The 23,430-nt window shown below is 42.2% G+C and overlaps 1 protein-coding gene across 1 annotated transcript in view; it reads left to right on the top strand.

The window, feature by feature from the left end:
- Positions 1-1,933: 1,933 nt before the first annotated feature.
- The window catches only part of insyn2ab (inhibitory synaptic factor 2Ab), a 69,499-nt gene continuing 48,002 nt past the window's right edge, over positions 1,934-23,430 (top strand). The window contains exon 1 of the mRNA XM_060933019.1: positions 1,934-3,045. Coding sequence (XP_060789002.1) covers positions 1,934-3,045 — 1,112 coding nt within the window. The remainder of the gene's footprint in view (positions 3,046-23,430) is intronic.

Here is a 23,430-nt window from a genome sequence, read left to right as displayed (position 1 = left end):
AATCTTTTCTCTTTCTATATTTGTTGTCAAAAATAGGACTACATACAACCCTGATTCCAAAAAAGTTGGGAAAAAGTACAAATTGTAAATAAAAACAGAATGCAATAATTTACAAATCTCAAAAACTGATATTGTATTCACAATAGAACATAGACAACATATCAAATGTCGAAAGTGAGACATTTTGAAATTTCATGCCAAATATTGGCTCATTTGAAATTTCATGACAGCAACACATCTCAAGAAAGTTGGGACAGGGGCAATAAGAGGCTGGAAAAGTTAAAGGTACAAAAAAGGAACAGCTGGAGGACCAAATTGCAACTCATTAGGTCAATTGGCAGTAGGTCATTAACATGACTGGGTATAAAAAGAGCATCTTGGAGTGGCAGCGGCTCTCAGAAGTAAAGATGGGAAGAGGATCACCAATCCCCCTAATTCTGCGCTGACAAATAGTGGAGCAATATCAGAAAGGAGTTTGACAGTGTAAAATTGCAAAGAGTTTGAACATATCATCATCTACAGTGCATAATATCATCAAAAGATTCAGAGAATCTGGAAGAATCTCTGTGCATAAGGGTCAAAGCCGGAAAACCATACTGGGTGCCCGTGATCTTCGGGCCCTTAGACGGCACTGCATCACATACAGGCATGCTTCTGTATTGGAAATCACAAAATGGGCTCAGGAATATTTCCAGAGAACATTATCTGTGAACACAATTCACCGTGCCATCCGCCGTTGCCAGCTAAAACTCTATAGTTCAAAGAAGAAGCCGTATCTAAACATGATCCAGAAGCGCAGATGTCTTCTCTGGGCCAAGGCTCATTTAAAATGGACTGTGGCAAAGTGGAAAACTGTTCTGTGGTCAGACGAATCAAAATTTGAAGTTCTTTATGGAAATCAGGGATGCCGTGTCATTCGGACTAAAGAGGAGAAGGACGACCCGAGTTGTTATCAGCACTCAGTTCAGAAGCCTGCATCTCTGATGGTATGGGGTTGCATTAGTGTGTGTGGCATGGGCAGCTTACACATCTGGAAAGACACCTTCAATGCTGAAAGTTATATCCAGGTTCTAGAGCAACATATGCTCCCATCCAAACGACGTCTCTTTCAGGGAAGACCTTGCATTTTCCAACATGACAATGCCAAACCACATACTGCATCAATTACAGCATCATGGCTGCATAGAAGAAGGGTCCGGGTACTGAACTGGCCAGCCTGCAGTCCAGATCTTTCACCCATAGAAAACATTTGGCGCATCATAAAACGGAAGATACGACAAAAAAGACCTAAGACAGTTGAGCAACTAGAATCCTACATTAGACAAGAATGGGTTAACATTCCTATCCCTAAACTTGAGCAACTTGTCTCCTCAGTCCCCAGACGTTTACAGACTGTTGTAAAGAGAAAAGGGGATGTCTCACAATGGTAAACATGGCCTTGTCCCAACTTTTTTGAGATGTATTGTTGTCATGAAATTTAAAAATCACCTAATTTTTCTTTTTAAATGATACATTTTCTCAGTTTAAACATTTGATCTGTCATCTATGTTCTATTCTGAATAAAATATGGAATTTTGAAACTTCCACATCATTGCATTCCGTTTTTATTTACAATTTGTACTTTGTCCCAACTTTTTTGGAATCGGGGTTGTACACCCCAAAAGCCCTATCAAGGTGCATATTGTATTTACCTCATTCAGAGCTTTTCTACACACCAAGCATCACTATAGAGATGAGTTTGAATTCAGCAAGCTCAGTGTCAGCTGTGACTTCCACCTCTAAATAAAAGAAGGAGAAAAATGAGCTTTGACTGCCAGGATTTTGTGAGTTAAGCAATAAATAAAACTAGGCCATCTGTGTTGAAGCTGCAATCACTGTAATTTTATGTACTGTATTTCACCATCTCCTTCTCTCTCTCTCTCACTTAGGAGTGATGGTTAGTAAGGAGACAGGCCCCTGTGTCCTGTCAAATTCAGAGTCAGACTCAGAGGCCGGAGGTCCAACCCTTGGAAGTGAAAGCAGTAGAAGTGGGGACCTTGTGCACAAACGGAACAAAGCCCTACAGGTCCGCTTCAAGGACATCTGTGAAGCCCAGAATGAGGCAGCACGTCTAGCCCAGGGTGCCAAGGCACGCTCTGTTTCCTGCAAGGTTGTACACAAGAGGTACATGACCATGCCGGCACGCCGTTCCATACCCAATGTGACCAAGAGCACAGCGGTGCAAACCTCACCCGAATTAAAGAAGCATTATCAGACTTTCCCCTTTGAGCGCAAAAAGGGGCACACTATCAAACACACAGCTGTGGTGGAGAACTACGAGAACCAAAACAATGGGTTCTTAAGTGAAGTGCAAGCTACTGTGGAAGAAAGGCCACGAGGAGCAAGGGTACAGAAGACTCGAGTGCTTCTTCACAGTATGCCACCATGTGCTGATGTGCAGGATTTGTGCCCAGATAGCAGCCTTGATTCCTCAGGTCAAGGCAAGGAGACAGATGCAAACCTGCACCAACAAGACTCAAAGGAAGATTGTGTTCAAGGAAGTAGCTTCAAGCACAAAGAATTACCCAGTCAGAGTGAAGTGGGACCAGAACAAGAGCCCAACTGCACCAAAAGCTCCTCCTCATCTACATCAACACAACCTCTGCAGGACAGAGGTGCCATTTCAAAGGTCACAGGCCCCATTGCATGGACATCTTTGACGCAAGTGGAATGTCTAGACAGTCCCTCAGTGCAGTGCAAGCGTAAGAAAGAGCCTGTGCCATTGAATGGCCTGCAGTCTCAGACCTTACCACGTGCAGCCAGCTGCCCCTCCCAGGATACCAATCAGGCTCACTTCCATGGTAACTATGGCTTTGGTAGTATGGATACCCGAGAAGTTACCAGGAGTCATGTGTGCGGGCAGATGATTCAGCTGCCTGGGGCAGATGGAGACGTGAAAGCCCGACTACAGGCCATGGAGACTCTCATCAGCTCAAGCCAGGAGACCATTAAAGTTCTGCTGGGGGTCATTCAGGAACTAGAGAAAGGAGAGGCACAGCGGGAGGGGTGAGTCACACTCTATATATAAACACATGTGCCACTCAAATACCACACTTGCACTATCAGCATATTATAGCAGTTATCTGTGCCTTCTCAATGCAATGTTCAGTGTTCATGGAGAGATGAATGAGTGTATGTGAATCTCAATCAGTTGACAAGGAAATACATGACATATTGCTGTAATAACCCTTCATAAAACATTGGCACTAGAGGGTGACACAGGAGTGGATTTTTAATCCTGTCCCATCCCAGTCCAACAGAAATACTCCTGTACCATCCCAATCCCATGACAGAAAAAAAAAAAAGAAATCATGTCCCATCTCAATCCTGGTACGGTAGAAAGACTCCTGTCCCATCCCTCTGTTCATAATAAAGATTTATCCGTATTAGAACTACATATTTATATATAAAAAGTTAAAAACTGACCTATTTGTTATGATTCCTGTCCTACCTGCACCTGTTGAATTTTTTCCTGTCCCATCCCGGTCACGTGATGAACAAAGATTGATTTTAATATCCATTTGAGTAACACAGGAATGTCACTCATCCTTTCAGCACAAGATGCTATAGCATTTCCCAAAACCCTAGTGTAAGGCAGAGTGATGCCATGTCTATAGCATAGCATATGCTTTTATCCCTGGTACCATGGTGTGACAGGAATGAAGACATTTGAATCTAGCTGCCAGAATAGAACCACAACTCAGCCTTGATGAGACACTTTTAGCACAAAACCCTCAGACACACAATGGTTGTATTCAAGCCATTTTTGCCTAGTTTCCAAATGCAATTAAACACCCCCCCCCCCCCCCCCCCCCAAAAAAAAAAAAAAAAAAAAAACAACTTTAAATGTGACTGGCCACAATATGCTTGTCATTGCCATAACTGACCCTGTGCCTAAACTAAATGCAATATGAATGAAACTAAAATTCTTAGTTAACTAAAGCCATGATTCTCAAAGTGGGGTGCAGGGACCAGTAGCAGTCCATGAAGCATAGCCACAAGGTCTGTGATTTTTAAACTATTTTTTTATGGTGGTGGAAATTACAAACCACTGTTATCATATAAGTTATTATTAACAATTATTCACTGAAGGAGAGGTGAATAACGGTGAAAAATAACCGAGATGAAGTCTCATCTCATCTCATTATCTCTAGCCGCTTTATCCTGTTCTACAGGGTCACAGGCAAGCTGGAGCCTATCCCAGCTGACTATGGGCGAAAGGCAGGGTACACCCTGCACAAGTCACCGGGTCATCACAGGGCTGACACATAGACACAGACAATCATTCACACTCACACGTACGGTCAATTTAGAGTCACCAGTTAACCTAACCTGCATGTCTTTGGACTGTGGGGAAAACCGGAGCACCCGGAGGAAACCCACGCGGACATGGGGAGAACATGCAAACTCCACACAGAAAGGCCCTCGCCAGCCACGGGGCTCAAACCCGGACCTTCTTGCTGTGAAGCGGCAGTGCTAACCACTACACCACCGTGCCGCCCTGAGATGAAGTCAGTTATACCAATATTCACTGAGCCTGGGACGGATAATTGTTTTAGTATAAATACACAGGTGATTATTTAAAAAAAATCATATTAACAAAAACAATTTATTTCAAACTTCAAAAGCGGCATGCACATGTAATAAAGGCATGGTACAGACTTGTCATTTATCGATGCCGACTCACATAAAATACTCTGTTTTGAAATAGATAAAATAAATCACAATTCCACCTTACCTTTGGATAGTTTTAGACCAAACTTTGTAGCATCTTTAGTGTTTTTAGGAACAGCATTTTCTTTCATAATTTCTAATTCTTCCTCACTTACAGTGACAAAGTGATTGGCTGCCATTCTGCCGAGTCGCTTGAGGTGATTATTGAGAAATAGTTCGAATTTCACGACCAATCAGCACGCACGATCTTCTATAATCACCTGCGTATTTATACTAATTATTATCTAGTTCTTATTGTTATTAGCTTGTTCGGTTGGCCACTTCAAACAAGAGCCCCTATAAATTAAATGTTATCTTCATGACAATTTTAAAATTTTTTCAAAATGTGTTCTGGAAGTATAATTGCACACATCTGAATAATGAGCCTGATATTTGAACCATTTGATTATGTTCATAAAATAAATCTGTACAGAGGGGGTCCAAATCATCTGAGCACAGGAACACAAAAAATGTGTCTAGGAACACACACACACACACCAACATCCACAATCACTTTATATGTCCGAATATACTATGTCCTATAGAAACGTGCAGACATATTTTGAAACCACTTTGAAACCTGAGTGCTTGATGATAACTGTTTTCTGTATTACATTTAAGCAACTAGCCTACATGTCTATCCCAGAGGATTACTGGGACCTGTGCAGTGTTGGGCAAGCTACTTGGAAAGTGTAGTGAGCTATGTCACCAGTTACTCTACATTTAATGAAGCTTCACTACACTGAAGCTACCCCCAGAGATATGTAGCTGTTCCTTTATGCCAAAAGTAGTACTACATCTGAAACTACTTTTTTTTAACTGAACCAATTTTATGCCAAGTGAATACTACCTCAGCAATCAATATAACTGTCAGTCAAACAGATATGCAGGTAAAAAAAAAAATGTTCAGTTCAATTGTTTATTAAGCAATGGCCCTTGATCATTATTATCACTGATCCAAAACCAATTTGGCAACAAAAAAAACAACAACCACCAAACACAGTGCTCCACATAATAATCAAAATGAAGGTGTCGAGAGTGTGTGAATGTTCATCTCTGTGTGTGTCCGCACTTGTGTTTGCATAGGTATGCTCAATTCAGATTTGGGCACATTTGCAGGATAAACTCAAAGCCCAAAAACCCAACACAAACTTCCTTCTTCTTTAGTGTTCTGCCTGACGGCAGGTCGGGTTCTGATGTCCATCAAAGCTTCTAGGGAACATTACAGTAGTGGTTTCCCGTTGCCTTCTACTGGATTATTATAGAGGTTTTCTCCTCTCAACCATTCACACTTATGGACCATTTAGAGTAGCCGGTTAACCTAACTGCATGTCTTTGGGGGAAACCAGAGCACCCGGAGGAAACCCATGCAGACACGGGGAGAACATGCAAACTCCACACAGAAAGGCCCCCATCGACCACTGGACTCAAACCCAGAACCTTCTTGCTGTGAGGCAACAGTGGTAACCACTACACCATTGTGCCACCCCAACACAAACTACAATAGCAAAAGAATAAAGACCTGCTGTAAACAGTAACAACATGACAAACAAAAACTTCTAAATAACATTCAATGTGTCTGTGTGTGTGTGTGTGTGTGTGTGTGTGTGTGTGTGTGTGTGTGTGTGTGTGTAAGATATCTATCTCTCTTCATGGAATCAAGTTTCAGCCACTGCATAAGGTGATGTCACAGTCATAAGGAAGGTGCTCCTGTGGCTGCCCATATACTGTACGTCTGTGTATGGTAGTGAAGTCACATACTGATCCATAGGTTTTATTCCAGACTGTAGCAGAAAGATCTGCTGTGCAGGAAAGTGTAGTTTGTGTGGACACTACTGCACTGCTTGATCAATACAAGAGTTTTGCAATTGAACAGCTATTTGATTCAGTGGTTACCACCACACTACTGAGAAATGTAGTTAAACTAGTAACACTGCTACTTGTAGCAATGATGCTGCCCAAAACTGCAGCAATGTATGTGGATATAACGTATTCATATTAGTCCATTGACTATGTTTTGTCACTAGTGAAATTTACTGACATCTAATGGATTCTAAGATGCATTCTACTGTATTGTTGAGTTTCTGACAAGGCTGAATGCCATATTTCTCAGTGTTCATGAAATTGAAATCAATTTCATGGATCCACCAGGGACTCAGATCTGCTCCAAAATGTGCGTGCTTCCTTGGTCCCTTCCACCAAGTTTCATGTAAATCAGGCCAGTAGGTTTTGTGCAGTCCTGCTTACAGACAAACAGACAGCACCAAAAACATAACCTCCTTGGTGGAGGTAATGAGCAAATTTAAATTCATCCCTTCAAATGCTTTTGGGAAGGTATGACAAAAATTGTGTTCATTACCATTTTGCTGTCTGTCTTGTTTCCCACATCTTTAATGGACAACACCACAGTATTTATTTTTTGTTAAAAATATCAAGGAATGACTGCTTTCTCTTCATTTTAATATTTTACTTTGGGGTTCTATACATCAGCGCAACATACCTATATGTTTCCACAGTGACGCCACAGGGCCCCTGACTGTCCCTGTCATGGATTTCATATCAGTCTAATCGAGCATTCACTAAGCTCTCATTAGTTATGTCTGACAAGCTTTTGAGCCTGAATGTTCAGTGACAAGGCTAAATGAGTCACCATTTAATTTTTTTTAGAAATAGAACGATAATGCAAAAAGTAAAGTTCAAACACTGGAAGTCTGACCACATAAATTTTAACCCTTTTAAAGGCCCAGCTTATTAGGATATTTCTGAAGGTATGAGAGTATGCAATGTAAATTTGGACTTGATAAGGGTTCTGAGTGTTTAAGGAGTTAATGTATTTTTGGCTCAGGCTTGCACATAAATGTTATGTGAGCCAGTGCAAATGTTAATATACAAACAACACCTATAGACCCCTTTCACATGACGTCACCGCGCTGCGAGATTTTGTTAGGCGCCATATTGGAAGACCAAGTACATGCACTCACAATATAAAACAAAGTACAAGCGAGAGTAAAGTGACACGATGGATGATAATTCTGGTTATGTGAGTACATTACCAGCTGCAGAAAGGGCACGGTATGTGGAGAAACTCGCTGTGATTGATGGGTTTGACCCATATGATAAGACTCACGGCAAGGGAGAATGGAAACATAAGGAGGACCTGACACCAATTCTGCCATCTGTTTGCTACCCAGACATTGTAAACTATTTGTTGTTTACACCCAGTGCCTACTGAGGTATTTCACCTGACGTCACAGGGTCACGTGACGCCCCGGTGTCCGCCATTTTGGATGGCAAGCTAGCTAATGTCAACAACAGTAGCTGGTATGTTACTGTAGCAATGTTTACGTTCAGTCATTTGGATGACTGTTAAAACCTTTCAGTCTCAAGTTTTTCCTTTACTGGATTTACTAGTTTATTGAGCTAGTGCGTGCTGGCCGGCCGGCAGGCTGGCTAGCGCGCGCTAGCTCCCGGCCGGCAGGCTGGCTAGCGCGCGCTAGCTCCCGGCTTGCCCGAGCGCGCTAGCTCAGTAAACTAGTAAATCCAGTAAAGGAAAAACTTGAGACTGAAAGGTTTTAACAGTCATCCAAATGACTGAACGTAAACATTGCTACAGTAACATACCAGCTATGATGTTGTTGACATTAGCTAGTGCTAACAGCTAGTTGCTAATACACTGCTACAACTACACTGACCCTAATAATACAGTTCTTAGTCATTGCCTGGTAACAGCAAATTTATAACGGGCCACGTCTCAACAGACTAAGAAGTTCTTTCAATGACATTTAATAACATTTTGTTTATCCTGAGGACCGAAAGTAAATGAAAATGTGAACAAACCTTAGCTGTAATAAGATGGCGACCACCGGCTCCAGGGACGACCCGCTGATGTAGGCATGTTACCCAGCCTGACACAAAATATTTGTAGGTATCCAAACTCGTATACGCTTTCAGATCAATACCTGTGTATGGCGATGGGTTTTTAACGACATAGGTATACAGATCATGTGGGCTGAAGTCAGGTAAAGACGAGGGCTTCGTGTACTTCCGTACGTCAGTGAACAATCCTGGTGGAAGCAGGTAAACGTCGTTCTCTAAGCCTGCTAACCTCAATTTTTGCAAATACCTCTCCCTCTGCTCGCCCTGTAAATGCCCTACGTCGCTGGATAGTGAAGGTGTTTTCTGCATCTCGCTCCTTTTTCTTTTATGTTTTTCGTTTGTTGCCTTCCTCGCATTCAAACTGATTCGAGCCGTGCCGTCCAAAATGGCAGCATCACATGACTTGGTCACGTGAGTGAAATACCTCAACACAGTTCGAACTATGCCGATATTTTCGGGGGGTCCCTTTTTTTCCCTTGGGGCGTTTGCACTTGTCTCGGAGCGCGGATCTCCAAACACATGAGAAGCCTTGCGCTTGTCTCAGAGCGCGGATCTCCAAACACATGAGAAGCCTATCTTACGCACATATCACGCGGACTCCACACCTCCACACACGCATCGTGTCTGAAGTCATAACTCATCAGGGGAAATCGTGTCCACATTGGCATGTTCAAAAAACAACCTTGCGTCAACAATGATACCACACGCAAGAAAAAAAAAAAAAACAGTCAGGCTACTCAACAACCAACCTGGCAGCAGCGAGCAAGCCCCAAACCATCCTAAATTATTATTATTATTAAATTGTAGAAGTCTGGGAGGCTTGCTCCTCATACAGTTATCAACTTGGGGCCAATTTAGCATGTTTTAAATCTGAATTTCTTGCGTTTGCTTACCTCAAAGTGTCCACAGATCATGCACAGACTTATCCACTATATCCACAGTTTTTTGCCAAGTCTCACACAGGTTTCTTTCAAGTCTACTGTTGGGCCAATAAATCATAAATAAAACAGCTCAGATTTGTTTGTTTAAGTCGTTTGCCACTCCACTTTATTCTCGTGGGTTCACATACCGCTGCCGTTATTTCCCCCTAATCACGAGTTTGTTGGTCTTCCAATATGGCGCAGGGTCTGTTTACTTCCGGTTTCGGTTGACGTCAGTGAAAGGGGTCTATTGAGGTATTTCACCTGACGTCACAGGGTCACGTGACGCCCCGGTGTCCACCATTTTGGACGGCAAGCTAGTTAATGTCAACAACAGTAGCTGGTATGTTACTGTAGCAATATTTACGTTCAGTCATTTGGATGACTGTTAAAACCTTTCAGTCTCAAGTTTTTCCTTTACTGGATTTACTAGTTTACTGAGCGAGCGCGCGATGGCTCCCGGCTCGGCCGGAGAGCGCGCGATGGCTCCCGGCTCGGCCGGAGAGGGCGCGATGGCTCCCGGCTCGGCCGGAGAGGGCGCGATGGCTCCCGGCTCGGCCGGAGAGGGCGCGATGGCTCCCGGCTCGGCCGGAGAGCGCGCGATGGCTCCCGGCTCGGCCGCCGAGCGCGCTAGCTTAGTAAACTAGTAAATCCAGTAAAGGAAAAACTTGAGACTGAAAGGTTTTAACAGTCATCCAAATGACTGAACATAAACATTGCTACAGTAACATACTAGCTATGATGTTGTTGACATTAGCTAGTGCTAACAGCTAGCTGCTAGTACACTGCTACAACACAGACACCGACCCTAATAATACAGTTCTTAGTCATTGCCTGGTCACAGCAAATTTATAACGGGCCATGTCTCAACAGACTAAGAAGTTATTTCAATGCCATTTAATAACATTTTGTTTATCCTGAGGACCGAAAGTAAATGAAAATGTGAACAAACCTTAGCTGTAATCAGATGGCGACCACCGGCTCCAGGGACGACCCGCTGATGTAGGCATGTTACCCAGCCTGACACAAAATATTTGTAGGCATCCAAACTCTTATACGCTTTCAGATCAATACCTGTGTATGGCGATGGGTTTTTAACGACATAGGTATACAGATCATGTGGGCCGAAGTCAGGTAAAGACGAGGGCTTCGTGTACTTCCGTACGTCAGTGAGCAATCCTGGTGGAAGCAGGTAAACGTCGTTCTCTAAGCCTGCTAACCTCAATTTTTGCAAATACCTCTCCCTCTGCTCGCCCTGTAAATGCCCTACGTCGCTGGATAGTGAAGGTGTTTTCTGCATCTCGCTCCTTTTTCTTTTATGTTTTTCGTTTGTCGCCTTCCTCGCATTCAAACTGATTCGAGCCGTGCCGTCCAAAATGGCAGTATCACGTGACTTGGTCACGTGAGTGAAATACCTCAATAGCTGAAAGCAAAAGTCAGTGAGTCTCAATTCTGTGGATTCTCAATTTGCCAGTGCTGCTAGAGTTATCCATGTGTGGCAAGTTTGCATGTGGTGTCTGTGTATTATATAGTATTACACATATATTACAAGTGTCATGTACTGTCATTACTGTGACACATTGTGAAACAATCAATGCAATCATTAAAAGTTAAGAAAAAAATTGTTTAGCTCAGGGGTGTCAAAGTCATTTCAGCTAACAGGCCACATTCTACTGACTCCAAAGTCATGTGGGTTGGACCAAAAAAAAAATAAACCCACAGCAACATCCATCCATTATCCATAACCGCTTATCCTGTGCAGGGTTGCAGGCAAGCTGGAGCCTATCCCAGCTGACAATGGGCGAGAGGTGGGGTACACCCCGAACAAGTCGCCAGGTCATCACAGGGCTGACATATAGAGACAAACAACCACTCACACCTACGGTCAATTTAGAACTGTGGGGGAAACCAGAGCACCTGGAGGAAACCCATGCAGACATGGGGAGAACATGCAAACTCCACATACAAAAGCCCCCGCTGGCCACTGGGATCGAGCCCAGGACCTTCTTGCTGTGAGGTGACCATGCTAACCACTACACCACCATGTCATGCCTAACACATCAAGAACTTCTTTCAAATGTGTTTATTTCTGGTATTTACCTGAAAGTATGGCCCATAATACTGAAGAGCAAAATCAATATAACAGTGTGGGAAATAAAGAATTTTAAGCAGACTGTCACAGGACAGACAAGTTTGAAATGTTGTTTGTCCATCCAAAATTCAGCCTGTCTGAATGATGGGCCAAAGGCCCTGAACAACGTGGCCGGGGGCCCACCTTCAGGCCGTGGAAGCTGAAGGGCTTTAGATGCCTGGAGATGGCTTCTCAGCTATTTCCAGGCACATTTTTGTGATCTTCAAAGTCCAAATTATACTAGATATTAGTTGCTAATTACACAATAAATTGAATCTAATTTACAAGAAAATGTCAGAAGATTCAAGAAAAACATGCTGAAAGTTCTACCCAAGAAAACAGTAGCAGACACACGTCAGTTCCATGTCTAGAAAAAAGTATGGGGGGGGGGGGGGGGGTAAGGATGTTCCAGTTACAACTTACTGGTACTCATATACAGGTACTATAATAACACTCATGAAACATTATGTCAATAATGACTATTTTTATACAATATTTATAATAAGTCTATCAGAAATTTAGTAATTAACAATACAACTATTCTAACAGAGTTAAAATTTTGAGTACCGGATTCCAAGTAACTTTGTAACAAAATTACTTTTAAAATGGCTCAAAACTAGACACAGACCCGTTGCAACAAGGTAGGCAGACTTGGCAATTGCCTAGGGCCCCAGCCCTCGAAGGGCCCCCGCTGCCGAACGACTGGTTATGTATTCAATAGCAATGACAACTTTTTGAGCGCGGCAGCGCAGCGCCCAATGACACTTGTTGAAATACCCTAGTTCCAAGGGGGGCCCCCTAATGCACAACAGCGCCTTCCTACATGCTTTGGCCGAAAAGTGCAATGACAGTCTGTTGTCAACCCCTCAATGCCCATCTCCGTCCAGTCAAGTGGTTGCAGAGCTCTGCGGCAAAAAAAAAAACAAAATCAAATATGAAGCGAAATTACCCCTCAGGGAGCCAGAAGAGAAAGAAGAAAAGGGAAGAGGAAGACAGAAAAAAACAAGACACTGGTAAGTGAGAATGTACACACTCATTAATACCAAGCGGGTCGACAAACAAATTTGGTAGCTAGCTTACGTTAATGGTAGTTATCTTGTAGACAGTGTTTATAACAGTGATGTAAACGTTGTCATGCACAACAGGCTTACAAACTTGCAAGGACTGGCTAAAAATTCTAATATGTGCCACACAAATAGGTGAAAGACTGTCAACTTCTCCCAGATTAACTTATTGTGTTTATCAAAATGTCATAGTCAGAGTTAGTTTCAGTGAGCTGCATGGCTTTCATCAGAAGTAGCTAGTGTGTCGTGAGCATGAATGGAGTAGGACAGGGGATGGCTCACAAGAAAGCTCTTTTTTACATAAATAGGCTAAGTTTGTGACCTTGGTCGGATATTAATGCAGTAATTCAGCTAAGAAACCCGAACTTTCTGCAAGGAAGCCCTGCTGCGATCAGCACGGCTAATGGCTACGACATGGCAAGTTTGCTTCGCTTGTGTCTCTGTATTGTTTTTGCTTCCATGGGAAGGAAGGACAGCCCTTGCCATTTTCTCTGATTCTAGTAACCTCTGCAAGAATTCCATGCATCATGACTGAACTGGAACGTGAACATACATACATTTTATATATATATATATATATATATATATATATATATATATATATATATATATATATATATAGAGAGAGAGAGAGAGAGAGAGAGAGAGAGAGAGAGAGAGTGATTCCACGCTTATGGGTACTGAAATGGGGACATGAACTTATTCACCTAAAACCATTTCTTTTTTTACCATCAGGTCATAAAACATGTAATCTTTAATGAATGATATGTTAAAAGATAACTTTAATTTTCTGAGATGTAATAAATCATTTATATGCCAAAGTCAAGCCTTTGAGTTCCAAAATGATGTCTGTTACATTACTTCTGTTAGGATTGTCCATCTCGCGTCTGTTACAAATTAATTACAATCTAGCTATATACCATGTTAATCTTATTGAAAGAATGTGTATGTTTATTCTACTACACATGTTTATTAATTATATTTGCTAAAACATCACCTTCCTATGTTTCAAAAAGTAATTCTACATTGTTAAAATTGAGAATATATATGTCCACAACACTTCTGTTACGTTCTGACTTTGGCATATAAATATGTTTTTATTACATCTCAGAAAATTAAAGTTATCTTTTAACATATCATTCATTAAAGATTACATGTTTTGTGACCTGATGGTAAAAAAAAGAAATGGTTTTAGGTGAATTTTTAAAAATAAGTTCATGTCCCCATTTCAGTACCCATAAGCGTGGAATCACTCATATATAAAATGTTAAATTGACCGTAGGTGTGAATGGTTGTCTGTGTCAGCCCTGTGATGACCTGGCGACTTGTCCAGGGTGTACCCTGCCTTTCGCCCGTAGTCAGCTGGGATAGGCTCCAGCTTGCCTGTGACCCTGTAGAACAGGATAAAGCGGCTACAGATAATGAGATGAGATGTGTGTGTGTATATTTTGTCTATTCTTGTGTTTAATTGGGTCTGATAATTATTTATAATAATGTAAAGAGTTCATTTATTAAGTAAAAATCGTAAGAATGATTACAATATGTGTGATGTTTATTTATTAATTCTTCAGTGGGTAGGCGGCCATAAGGCCTTTCGTCGAGGGGGGGATAATTATGGGCCCCAGATCCCCCTTTGCCTAGGGCCCCCAAATAGCTTGAAACGGGCCTGACTAGACATGGTCATATCATTTGGCATTCAGACTAAAATCTGCTGGACTAGAACTTAGAAAATAGAAGAAAATACAAAGTCTATTAAAATATAAATCTACATCCTCCAAAGCATATGACTATGACTGTCATTCTTATGAATAATAAAAAAAATGCACATAATAATAACATAACCATTGATTGGCAGTTTGGCACTTAACATAATACTGTACTGCAAAGTTTCATGTAAACTGAACTCTTAATCAACCAGCTGGATCAATCAGATACTGTCAACCCTAAAACACTAGTTCAACTGCATTGTGCAATAAAAACAACAGTGAATACTCAGTGTATTATTCATGTATCAGTTGGGGAATGGGAGATGTCTGTAAATTTTGGCATGGCTAGGAGCTTCGATGGCTGAGTTATGAATATTTAAATCCCCGCGCGCATGAGCGGCTGGAGCAAGGGCTCATGCTAAAGCTTTCTGCAAGCTGTGTTCGCTCCTGACATCGAATCGGGCTGTACCTGTGCTGTTTCGAAAGGGCTCAGGGAGAGGGAGGTGCCTGTAAATTTTGGCGAGGCTAAAAACATCGGTGGCCAAGTTATTCATTTTCAAAGTCGCGCCCACGGAGGCCCCCATTTCACAGGCTGTGTTATGACAATGTATCCGCCCAGTGTAACATTTGGAAGAAAATTAGAAGTAGATTAGACCCATATCTTTACAATTTTTCATGGGCCATCCAGTTTGATGCTTTTGAAATACAGACGGACACATTCAAATTATCCCCTTCAGACATAATGTGTACAATTGTACACATGAAGTTCCATAGCATTTTTCCTTGTGTCATTTTTCCTTGTGTCAAAAGGGGTTATTTTTTAATTGACCATCCGGTCAGGTGCTTTTGAAATACAGATTGACAAATCCGAAAATTACCGGTCAATATCCGCTGGTCTGGCCTTATTTCCCACACTGATATAACATAGTGGGAGAAAATTGTAAGGTTAAGAAGTTAAGCTAATTCATATTTGACAGTTGTAAGGCTCAGAAGTTAATATAATTTATATTTGAGTTAATTTATTAAAAAGGCATTTGCAATGTTATAATTTACATTAGTTAACTATTTACATATTTATGTTACATATTTATTATTTACATATTTACATGTTTAAATATTTACAACTGCATCTTTAAGTCTGTTGAATCTGCCTTTCTGATTCCCTCACGTTTACCTCAGGTTAAGTTCTAGCTTCCGACTGGTTAGTTCAGTCACGTGAGAAGTGTGAACAAGGAAGTAAAGTTGTTATGAAGTGTGGAACAAGTAAAGTGCTGCTTGAGAAAGTTATCCGTCTCCATCCTGCTGTTTTCTCTCCTAAAGAGTGATCCAACCACCACATATCAAACCCTCACATTACATTTGGTGGCAGCGTGGTGTTATTTTGGTGGTTTTTGCGCATTTGGTGAGTTTTATTCCCCTAAACTGTGGATGTAGTCACTTTTGTGCCATCTGGATTTTTTTTTCACACTCTTGGAGAGCAGTGGATTAACTGAAAACTAGTTTGGAGATACTAAGGACTTTTTGCAGTATTTTTTTCTCTACTTTCCGTGCTTTTTGTGATTTTTGAACTGGAAATTTTGTCACCATGTCGGATAATGAAAGCGGAGCTGGGCTGCAGTCTTCTCCCTCTCAATGCCGACAGGATGCTACAAGGACAAGTGCTGCCTCCCTAGCCACACATTCTGTCTCCAGTTCCCTGAAAATTGATCTTCCACCTGCTTTTAAAGGAGATGGGACTGAATCTTTCACAAGTTGGTCTCGATGCTTTGAAGTGGCAGTGCAGGCTATGAGTTCAACTGATACAGATTTGTCTACAATGATGGCCTCCATCCCCCCTACTCGCCTAGCAGATGCTGCATTTCTGTATTGGGACAGCCTTCCTGCTTCAACCCAGAGGGATTATGATTCAGTGAAAGAGAAGCTCAGAGATATTTTTGGACCAAAGTACTCCCTACCATTCTTCCAGACTCATGTGAATGCTCGACCTCGTAAACCAGGTGAGAGTTTGGATGTGTACAGTGCAGACATCACACATCTTGTACTTGAAGCTTTTCCCAACTATGACTACAATGCACTAGAGGGTGAAAAATTTCTCCGCTTTGTTGCTGGCTTGGACCCGAACTTACAGTCAAAAATCCATGAGATGGGTGCTGAGGATCTTGAAGACGCCGTGCGTATCGCCAGCCACTGTGAGAGAGCACGTGCAGCGCTCCAACTGACAACAATAATGTCTCCACACACTCAACCTTCAGAACAGGTAGCTATGGTTCATCCTAGACCTCCTGATGACAAGCTTCTACATGCAGTTGAGCAGCTGACTCTTACCATCAACAGCTTAAAAAGTGAAGTACAGCAATTACGAGAGAAGCACAGTTACCTGGCCCAGCGTGTTGACTCCAGGCCTGACAGATTTTCCTCCAACGATGTTCAATACAGTGCATGCAGTGTCTCTCCACAGCCCTACCATAACAGACACCGCAGAGACTATTACTCACCTGAGCAGTATTATGGTCGTGATCCAGAGTCCCGCTATGAACGTTGTCCTCCTTCCCCTGTTCATCAGAGAAACCGTGAGTGGCATGACAGTGACAAATGTGACCGGCACTACTCTCCATCACACCAATCCTATCAGTACTCCAGGTATGGTCGCTATGATGATGATGACACAAACAGATACAGATGCAGTCCTAGTCTTGCTCTACAGAGAAACAGAGATGGAAGTCCACACATTAGAGGCAGTGTTTGCTTCCAGTCTCCTGAAAGACATCCACACTCCAACCGACAGGGAAACTTCCATTAGCTGCTATTGAGGGGCAAACATCAGCTACTGTCTCACAGCCCCAGAATGATTCCCCAGAGTTAATGCCTGACAATAATGACTCACAACCCGATGACTCTGTTTCTTCTACCATCTTAGCTATTGTTGAAGGCATTGAAGTGTGCACTTTAATTGACTCTGGTTCTTTTGTCTCCATTGTGAGTGAAGATTTTCGAAACTCTCACCCAGCATTAAAGAAATGTCCCATGACACCCTCCTCTCTGCCAGCTCGCTCAGTCAATGGACAGCGCCTGGACATCTTAGGCAAGTTAACGATTGGGATCAGACTTGGAAAGCAGGTATGGCAACAGGACTTTGAAGTTCTCAGAGGTGCTTACCAGCCAGTCATTCTTGGTTTTGATTTTCTGTGGAAACACCATGCTCTCCTTGACATCAAAAACAAAGTACTGCAACTTTGGGACATGAAAATTCCTCTCCTGCCCAAAGGACATGAAGTAGCCGCTTGCTGTAATGTGTCTGTGCTAGCGCCCACTAAGATTCCAGCTATGAGTGAAACCCTCATCACAGCCTGTGTGTCAGCAGCTACACCTACTTCCCCCATGCCAACTGACTACTGTGGTGTTCTCATGCCCAACCCATCCTGTGACATTATCATGGAACACTCTCTCAGTGAGGTTCAAAATGGCACAACTATTGTTCGAGTCTTAAATCCCTCCAGAGATGACATTGATCTGCATTCTGGACAACACCTTGGTGAGTTTCATTCTGCTTCATCTGTTGACATCATATCAGCTGAAGAGACATGTTGTGCAACCTCACCTGTACATGATGTAGCTCCACCTGTACAGATAAATGAAAGCAACCTGTCACTTTCCCAAGTTCAGTCTCTGAAATCACTGCTTCAGAAATACTCAGCAGTATTCAGTAAACACTCAGAAGACAGAGGTCGCACAAGCATCATCAAGCATCGAATCCACACTGGTGATGCCACTCCAATTAAACAGAGACCCTACAGAGGGACACCAGAACAGAGAGCTGAAATACAGACTCAAGTTGAAAAACTGTTAAAGGCAAATGTCATTGAAGAAAGCTACAGTCCCTGGGCTGCGCCAGTTGTTTTGGTGCGCAACAAAAATGGCACATGGCATTTCTGTCTGGATTACAGAAAACTCAATGTGGTGAAAATCAAAGATTCCCACCCTCTTCCAAGAGTCGACGATGCACTGGATGCTTTGTCAGGCCCTGCTTGGTTCTCCACAATGGACCTGCAATATGGTTATTGGCAAGTTGAGCTGGATGAGAAAGATCATGAAAAAACAGCATTCACAACAGGCAGTGGACTTTATCACTTTAAAGTTATGCCAATGGATCTTACCAACACTCCAGTCACATGCCAACGCTTGATGGAAATAGTACTTCGTGGCCTCCCATGGAAAACCTGCCTAGTGTATTTGAATGATGTCCTCATCTACAGCCGCTCATTCAGCAAACATCTCCAACACCTGGAAGAAATCCTCTCCAGATTCCAGTCAAGTGGCCTGAAGCTGAATCCATCAAAATGCTGTTTTGCCAGAGATCAGGTACAGTTTTTGGGCCATGTTGTATCCAAAGACGGCATTCAGCCAGACCCACAAAAAGTGAAAAGTGTTCAAGACTGGCCCATTCCACGGTCAGCTACAGAAGTAAGAGCATTTCTTGGACTTTGTTCTTATTACCACAAGTTCATCAGAAACTTTGCACATCACTGTGTTCCCCTGCATGCACTCACAGAGAAGAATGCACCTTTCCAATGGACTGTTCAATGTCAGGATGCATTCACTTACCTGAAACATGCACTCACAAAGCCTCCAGTGGTTGCATTCCCTGACTTTGCCATGCTTCCTCTACACGGATGCTTCATGTTCTGCTATTGGAGCTGTGCTTGCTCAGAGACAGGGACATCAGGAAAAAGTGATTGCTTATGCTAGCCATGTTCTCACAAAAGCAGAAAGGAAATGGTCAACCTACGACCGAGAACTCTGGGCCATTGTCTGGGCCATACAACATTTCCACCACTACCTCTACAAACAGCCCTTTGTTATTGTCACCAACCACAAACCTCTCTTGGGTCTCAGAAAAATACCCATTGACAATGACAGAACTGGTCATTGTGCTCGCTGGGCTCTTGAGCTTGATCCTTTTGAATGGACTGTAATTCACAAAGATGGCCATCGCCACCTCAATGCAGATGCAATGTCACGTCGCCCTGCTAGCATCAGACCAACAGAGCAGAGCACCTCCTCCCGTGATATGGCTAATCCACATTCTGATGAGAGACATTCTAGTCCAAGTCCTGTAAGTCTGTCTTGTCCTGTCAGTTCTGTACATCACAGCCCCTGCAATACTGATCCAAAGCCAGTGTTCTGTAACCTGACTGGACCACGGCCTCCTCACAGGGTGTTACACAGTCTGTCTCCTCCACATTTGTGCTTCAGTTCCCTGATGATGATTTCAAAAAGGAACAACAACAAGATGCCATACTGTCAGAGGTCAATAGCTGGAAAGCTAAAGGTCAGAAGCCACCATATTGGCGCATGAAAAAAACACAGACCTGCTGAGAAAGCACTATGGCACGAGTATCACAGACTTACCTTTTATAATGGAGTACTCTGCCATAAAGTTTTCAACCCATCCACAAAATCAGTGCTCCATCAAGTGATTGTTCCTCACGTGCTAAAAGACACTGTTCTGCAGATGTTGCATGGAAATCCAGTAACTGGTCATCTATCTGCTGATAAAGTCCTGAAACTTGCTCAGCAACTGTGTTACTGGCCCTTTATGTCACATGATATCAAGATGTGGTGTAAGCAATGTACTCCATGTGATGCAAGACGAAGTCCCACACCTCATCAAAGAGCTCCAATGAAAACAATTGATGCTACTGAGCCATTCCAAAAGGTTACAGCTGACATACTTGAGCGCCCCATCACAAGTCGTGGAAACAGGTATGTGCTTGTTGTCCAAGATTATTTTTCCAAGTATGTCAACCTCTATGCCATTCCAGACCAGTGCTCCACAGTAGTTGCAAAATGTCTGTTTGAAAATTTCATCTGTGAACATGGCATTCCAGAAATGTTTCGCACTGATCAAGGACGGCAGTTTGAGTCTGACCTGCTGAAACATCTGTGTGAGCTGCTGGGCATTTGGAAAACACGAACCAGCCCATATCATCCTCAGTATGACGGCATGATTGAGAGATTCAACAGAACGCTTATTGATCAGTTAGCCAAGACACTTCTTCAACAGCCTGGTGAATGGGATGACTGCCTCAACCAAGTTGTTTTGGCTTACAATACCAGCCCTCACTCTACAACAGGTTTCACACCATTCTTCCTCACACATGGTCATGAAGCCAGGATGCCTGCCAATGTGCTGTTACCTAACAACACACCATCTTCATCTATTCCGGGTTCTCCTGCTGACTATGTTGCACAGTTGACTCAGAAACTTCAGTCAGCCTTCAGTTCTGCTGCATGGAACAGAGATTATGCCCACAATCAGCAGAAACAGCAGTATGACAAATGTGTTAAGCACACTCCCTATGTTCCTGGAGACCTTGTATGGTTAAATGACCCCACCACAGTAAGACAAAAACTTGCTCCTCACTGGAAAGGCCCCTTTGAAATATTAGAGTGCCTTGGATCTGATGCAGATTGTCCTGGAGTGACGTACAAAATTCACTACCTCCTGGATCAATCTGACAAGTCCCAAATTGTCCACTACAACCGTCTCAGACCTTACCATGCTCCTGTGCCAGATCCTGGACATAGGACACCTGTGTGTGACTCTTTGCAGCCTCAACTCCCTCGTCTGACTGCATTGTCAGGTGCCTTGCCCTTTAAACCTTCAAAGTCGACAGCTACAAAGAACTACGACTTATCTGGCCCCAGCAGTGCTCCCTCATCGGCGCCTCCTACTGGCCATCCACAACCCCAAATCCAATCCCACACTCCCCTGACTGAGTCTTGGACTGCTCACCCCACTGGCCAAGTACGTCAGTCTGACACTGTCCCCTCTTCCACTCTTCAAGATTCTGGTTCCTTGCTACACCCCGGAAGACATCCAGTTAGACCTCCCAGATACCTTAGTGACTATGTTCTGAAGTGAAACTGTTGCTTTATTGTTATTGTTTACAGTTACTTGCTTATTTACTTGTTTACTTATTTGTTTTATGAGAAATGGGGACGTTTCTTTTGTGGGAGGGGAAGGAAATGTAAGGTTAAGAAGTTAAGTTAATTCATATTTGACAGTTGTAAGGCTCAGAAGTTAATATAATTTATATTTGAGTTCATTTATTAAAAAGGCATTTACAATGTTATAATTTACATTAGTTAACTATTTATATATTTATGTTACATATTTATTATTTACATATTTACATGTTTAAATATTTACAACTGCATCTTTAAGTCAGTTAAGATAGTCTGTTGAATCTGCCTTTCTGATTCCCTCACATTTACCTCAGGTTAAGTTCTAGCTTCTGATTGGTTAGTTCAGTCACATGAGAAGTGCGAACAAAGAAATAAAGTTGTTATGAAGTGTGGAACAAGTAAAGTGCTGCTTGAGAAAGTTATCCGTCTCCATCCTGCTGTTTTCTCTCCTAAAGAGTGATCCAACCACCACATATCGAACCCTCACATTACAAAATCAATATAGTTTGCAAAATAATTTACAAATAAAATTTGAAATTACTGTGTAGATATTCACCCCTGTTGCTTTGAAACCTCTAATTTAATTATTTTGGAAAGATATATGGTTACAGCATGACATTTCAGCTTGTTAACAGAGAATTACAAATACTATATGGCCAAAACTTTGTAGACACCTGATAAATCACACCAATATGTGCTTTTTGAACATGCCATTCCCCTTTGTCTGCCTTTGCTGTTATAATATCTTCCACAATTCTGGGAAGGCATTAAGTCACTAAGTTTTGGAGCATCACTATGGAATTCAGCCACAAGAGCATTAGTGAAGTCAGACACTGAATTCAGGCAAGGAGGCCTGGGGAGCTATTGGCATTCCCAATCATCCCAGTGGTGTTCACTGGGGTTGAGGTTTGTACTTTGTGAAGTTCTTCCACACCAACCTTGAGAAACCATGAGTTTAGGGTCCTAAATTTGTGCACAGGAGCACTGTCATGCTGGAACATGTTTGAAGAGAAAAATGAAAGCTACACCAAACAAAGGCATTCTAAACAATTGTATGCTTCCAACTTGTGGCAACAGTTTGGGGAAGACCCACATATGTGTGGGATGGTCAAATGTCTAAAAACTTCTGGCCATATAGTGTATCTTAAGCATATTTTGGGCCGGATTTACTAAGGGTTTACAGCAGCAAAAACTGTCATTTGGTGTTAAATCTACTGTCATGATTTACTAAAGATGTGCACTGAAAAGCTAGTGATGGAAATGCATGGACAAGCTATTTATGCGGCTGGCCTTAGTGCATATGTACAGTATTTGTAGGCATTTCCTTTCAAAGTGGAAAAATTGGGGGATGAGAGCAGTTAAATGAATCATACAATATGATTTACTGAGGTTTACAGTTGTCAATTTACTACATTTTTTGGCCATTATTTAATGGAAAAAAAGCATGTAATTTTGGGAGATATCGAGAGAGTGAGAGAGACACTGTGAGTAAGTGTGCAAGCAGAATTGAGCAAGTGTGCAGGCAGAATTGAGCAGGAATAGAATAGATTTTTTGTTTGCTCAGATTAATGTTTTCTCTTCAAAATATAATGTATGTGCTTGCGAACGTCCCACGGTGCTCTCAGGAATGTCCCAATGCTCAGGAATGAGGCACAAAAAAGAGAGCATGTGCAATAAGAAAATTTTGTCCTCTCATGTTACTTTATTTGGCAGATGTTATTAAAATATATTGAATGCCAAGGTGTGTTATTCTGTACCTTTTTGTGATTTTACATTCATTTGCACTGCTTTTGGTAGATTGCATTGGCCATTATTAAAATGAACTGACTGCACCCATGTCCATTAATTTGTGCACTGTAAGTAGATCACTCGCAGAATTGACCACTCCCATCTTTTTTTTTTTTTACTGCAGCCTAATGCTAAATTTCCCTGCTTAGCAAATCTGGCCCTTTGTCAGTAGCTAAGTTTATGACCCAGCGTTTATTGCTCTATTTTGCCCCCTAGTGGAATTG

Source organism: Neoarius graeffei, chromosome 11 (assembly GCF_027579695.1).
Source record: "Neoarius graeffei isolate fNeoGra1 chromosome 11, fNeoGra1.pri, whole genome shotgun sequence".
Lineage (NCBI taxonomy): Eukaryota > Metazoa > Chordata > Actinopteri > Siluriformes > Ariidae > Neoarius > Neoarius graeffei.
The sequence above is the reverse complement of the archived record's forward strand: the minus strand, read 5'-3'. Positions and strand labels throughout refer to the sequence as shown.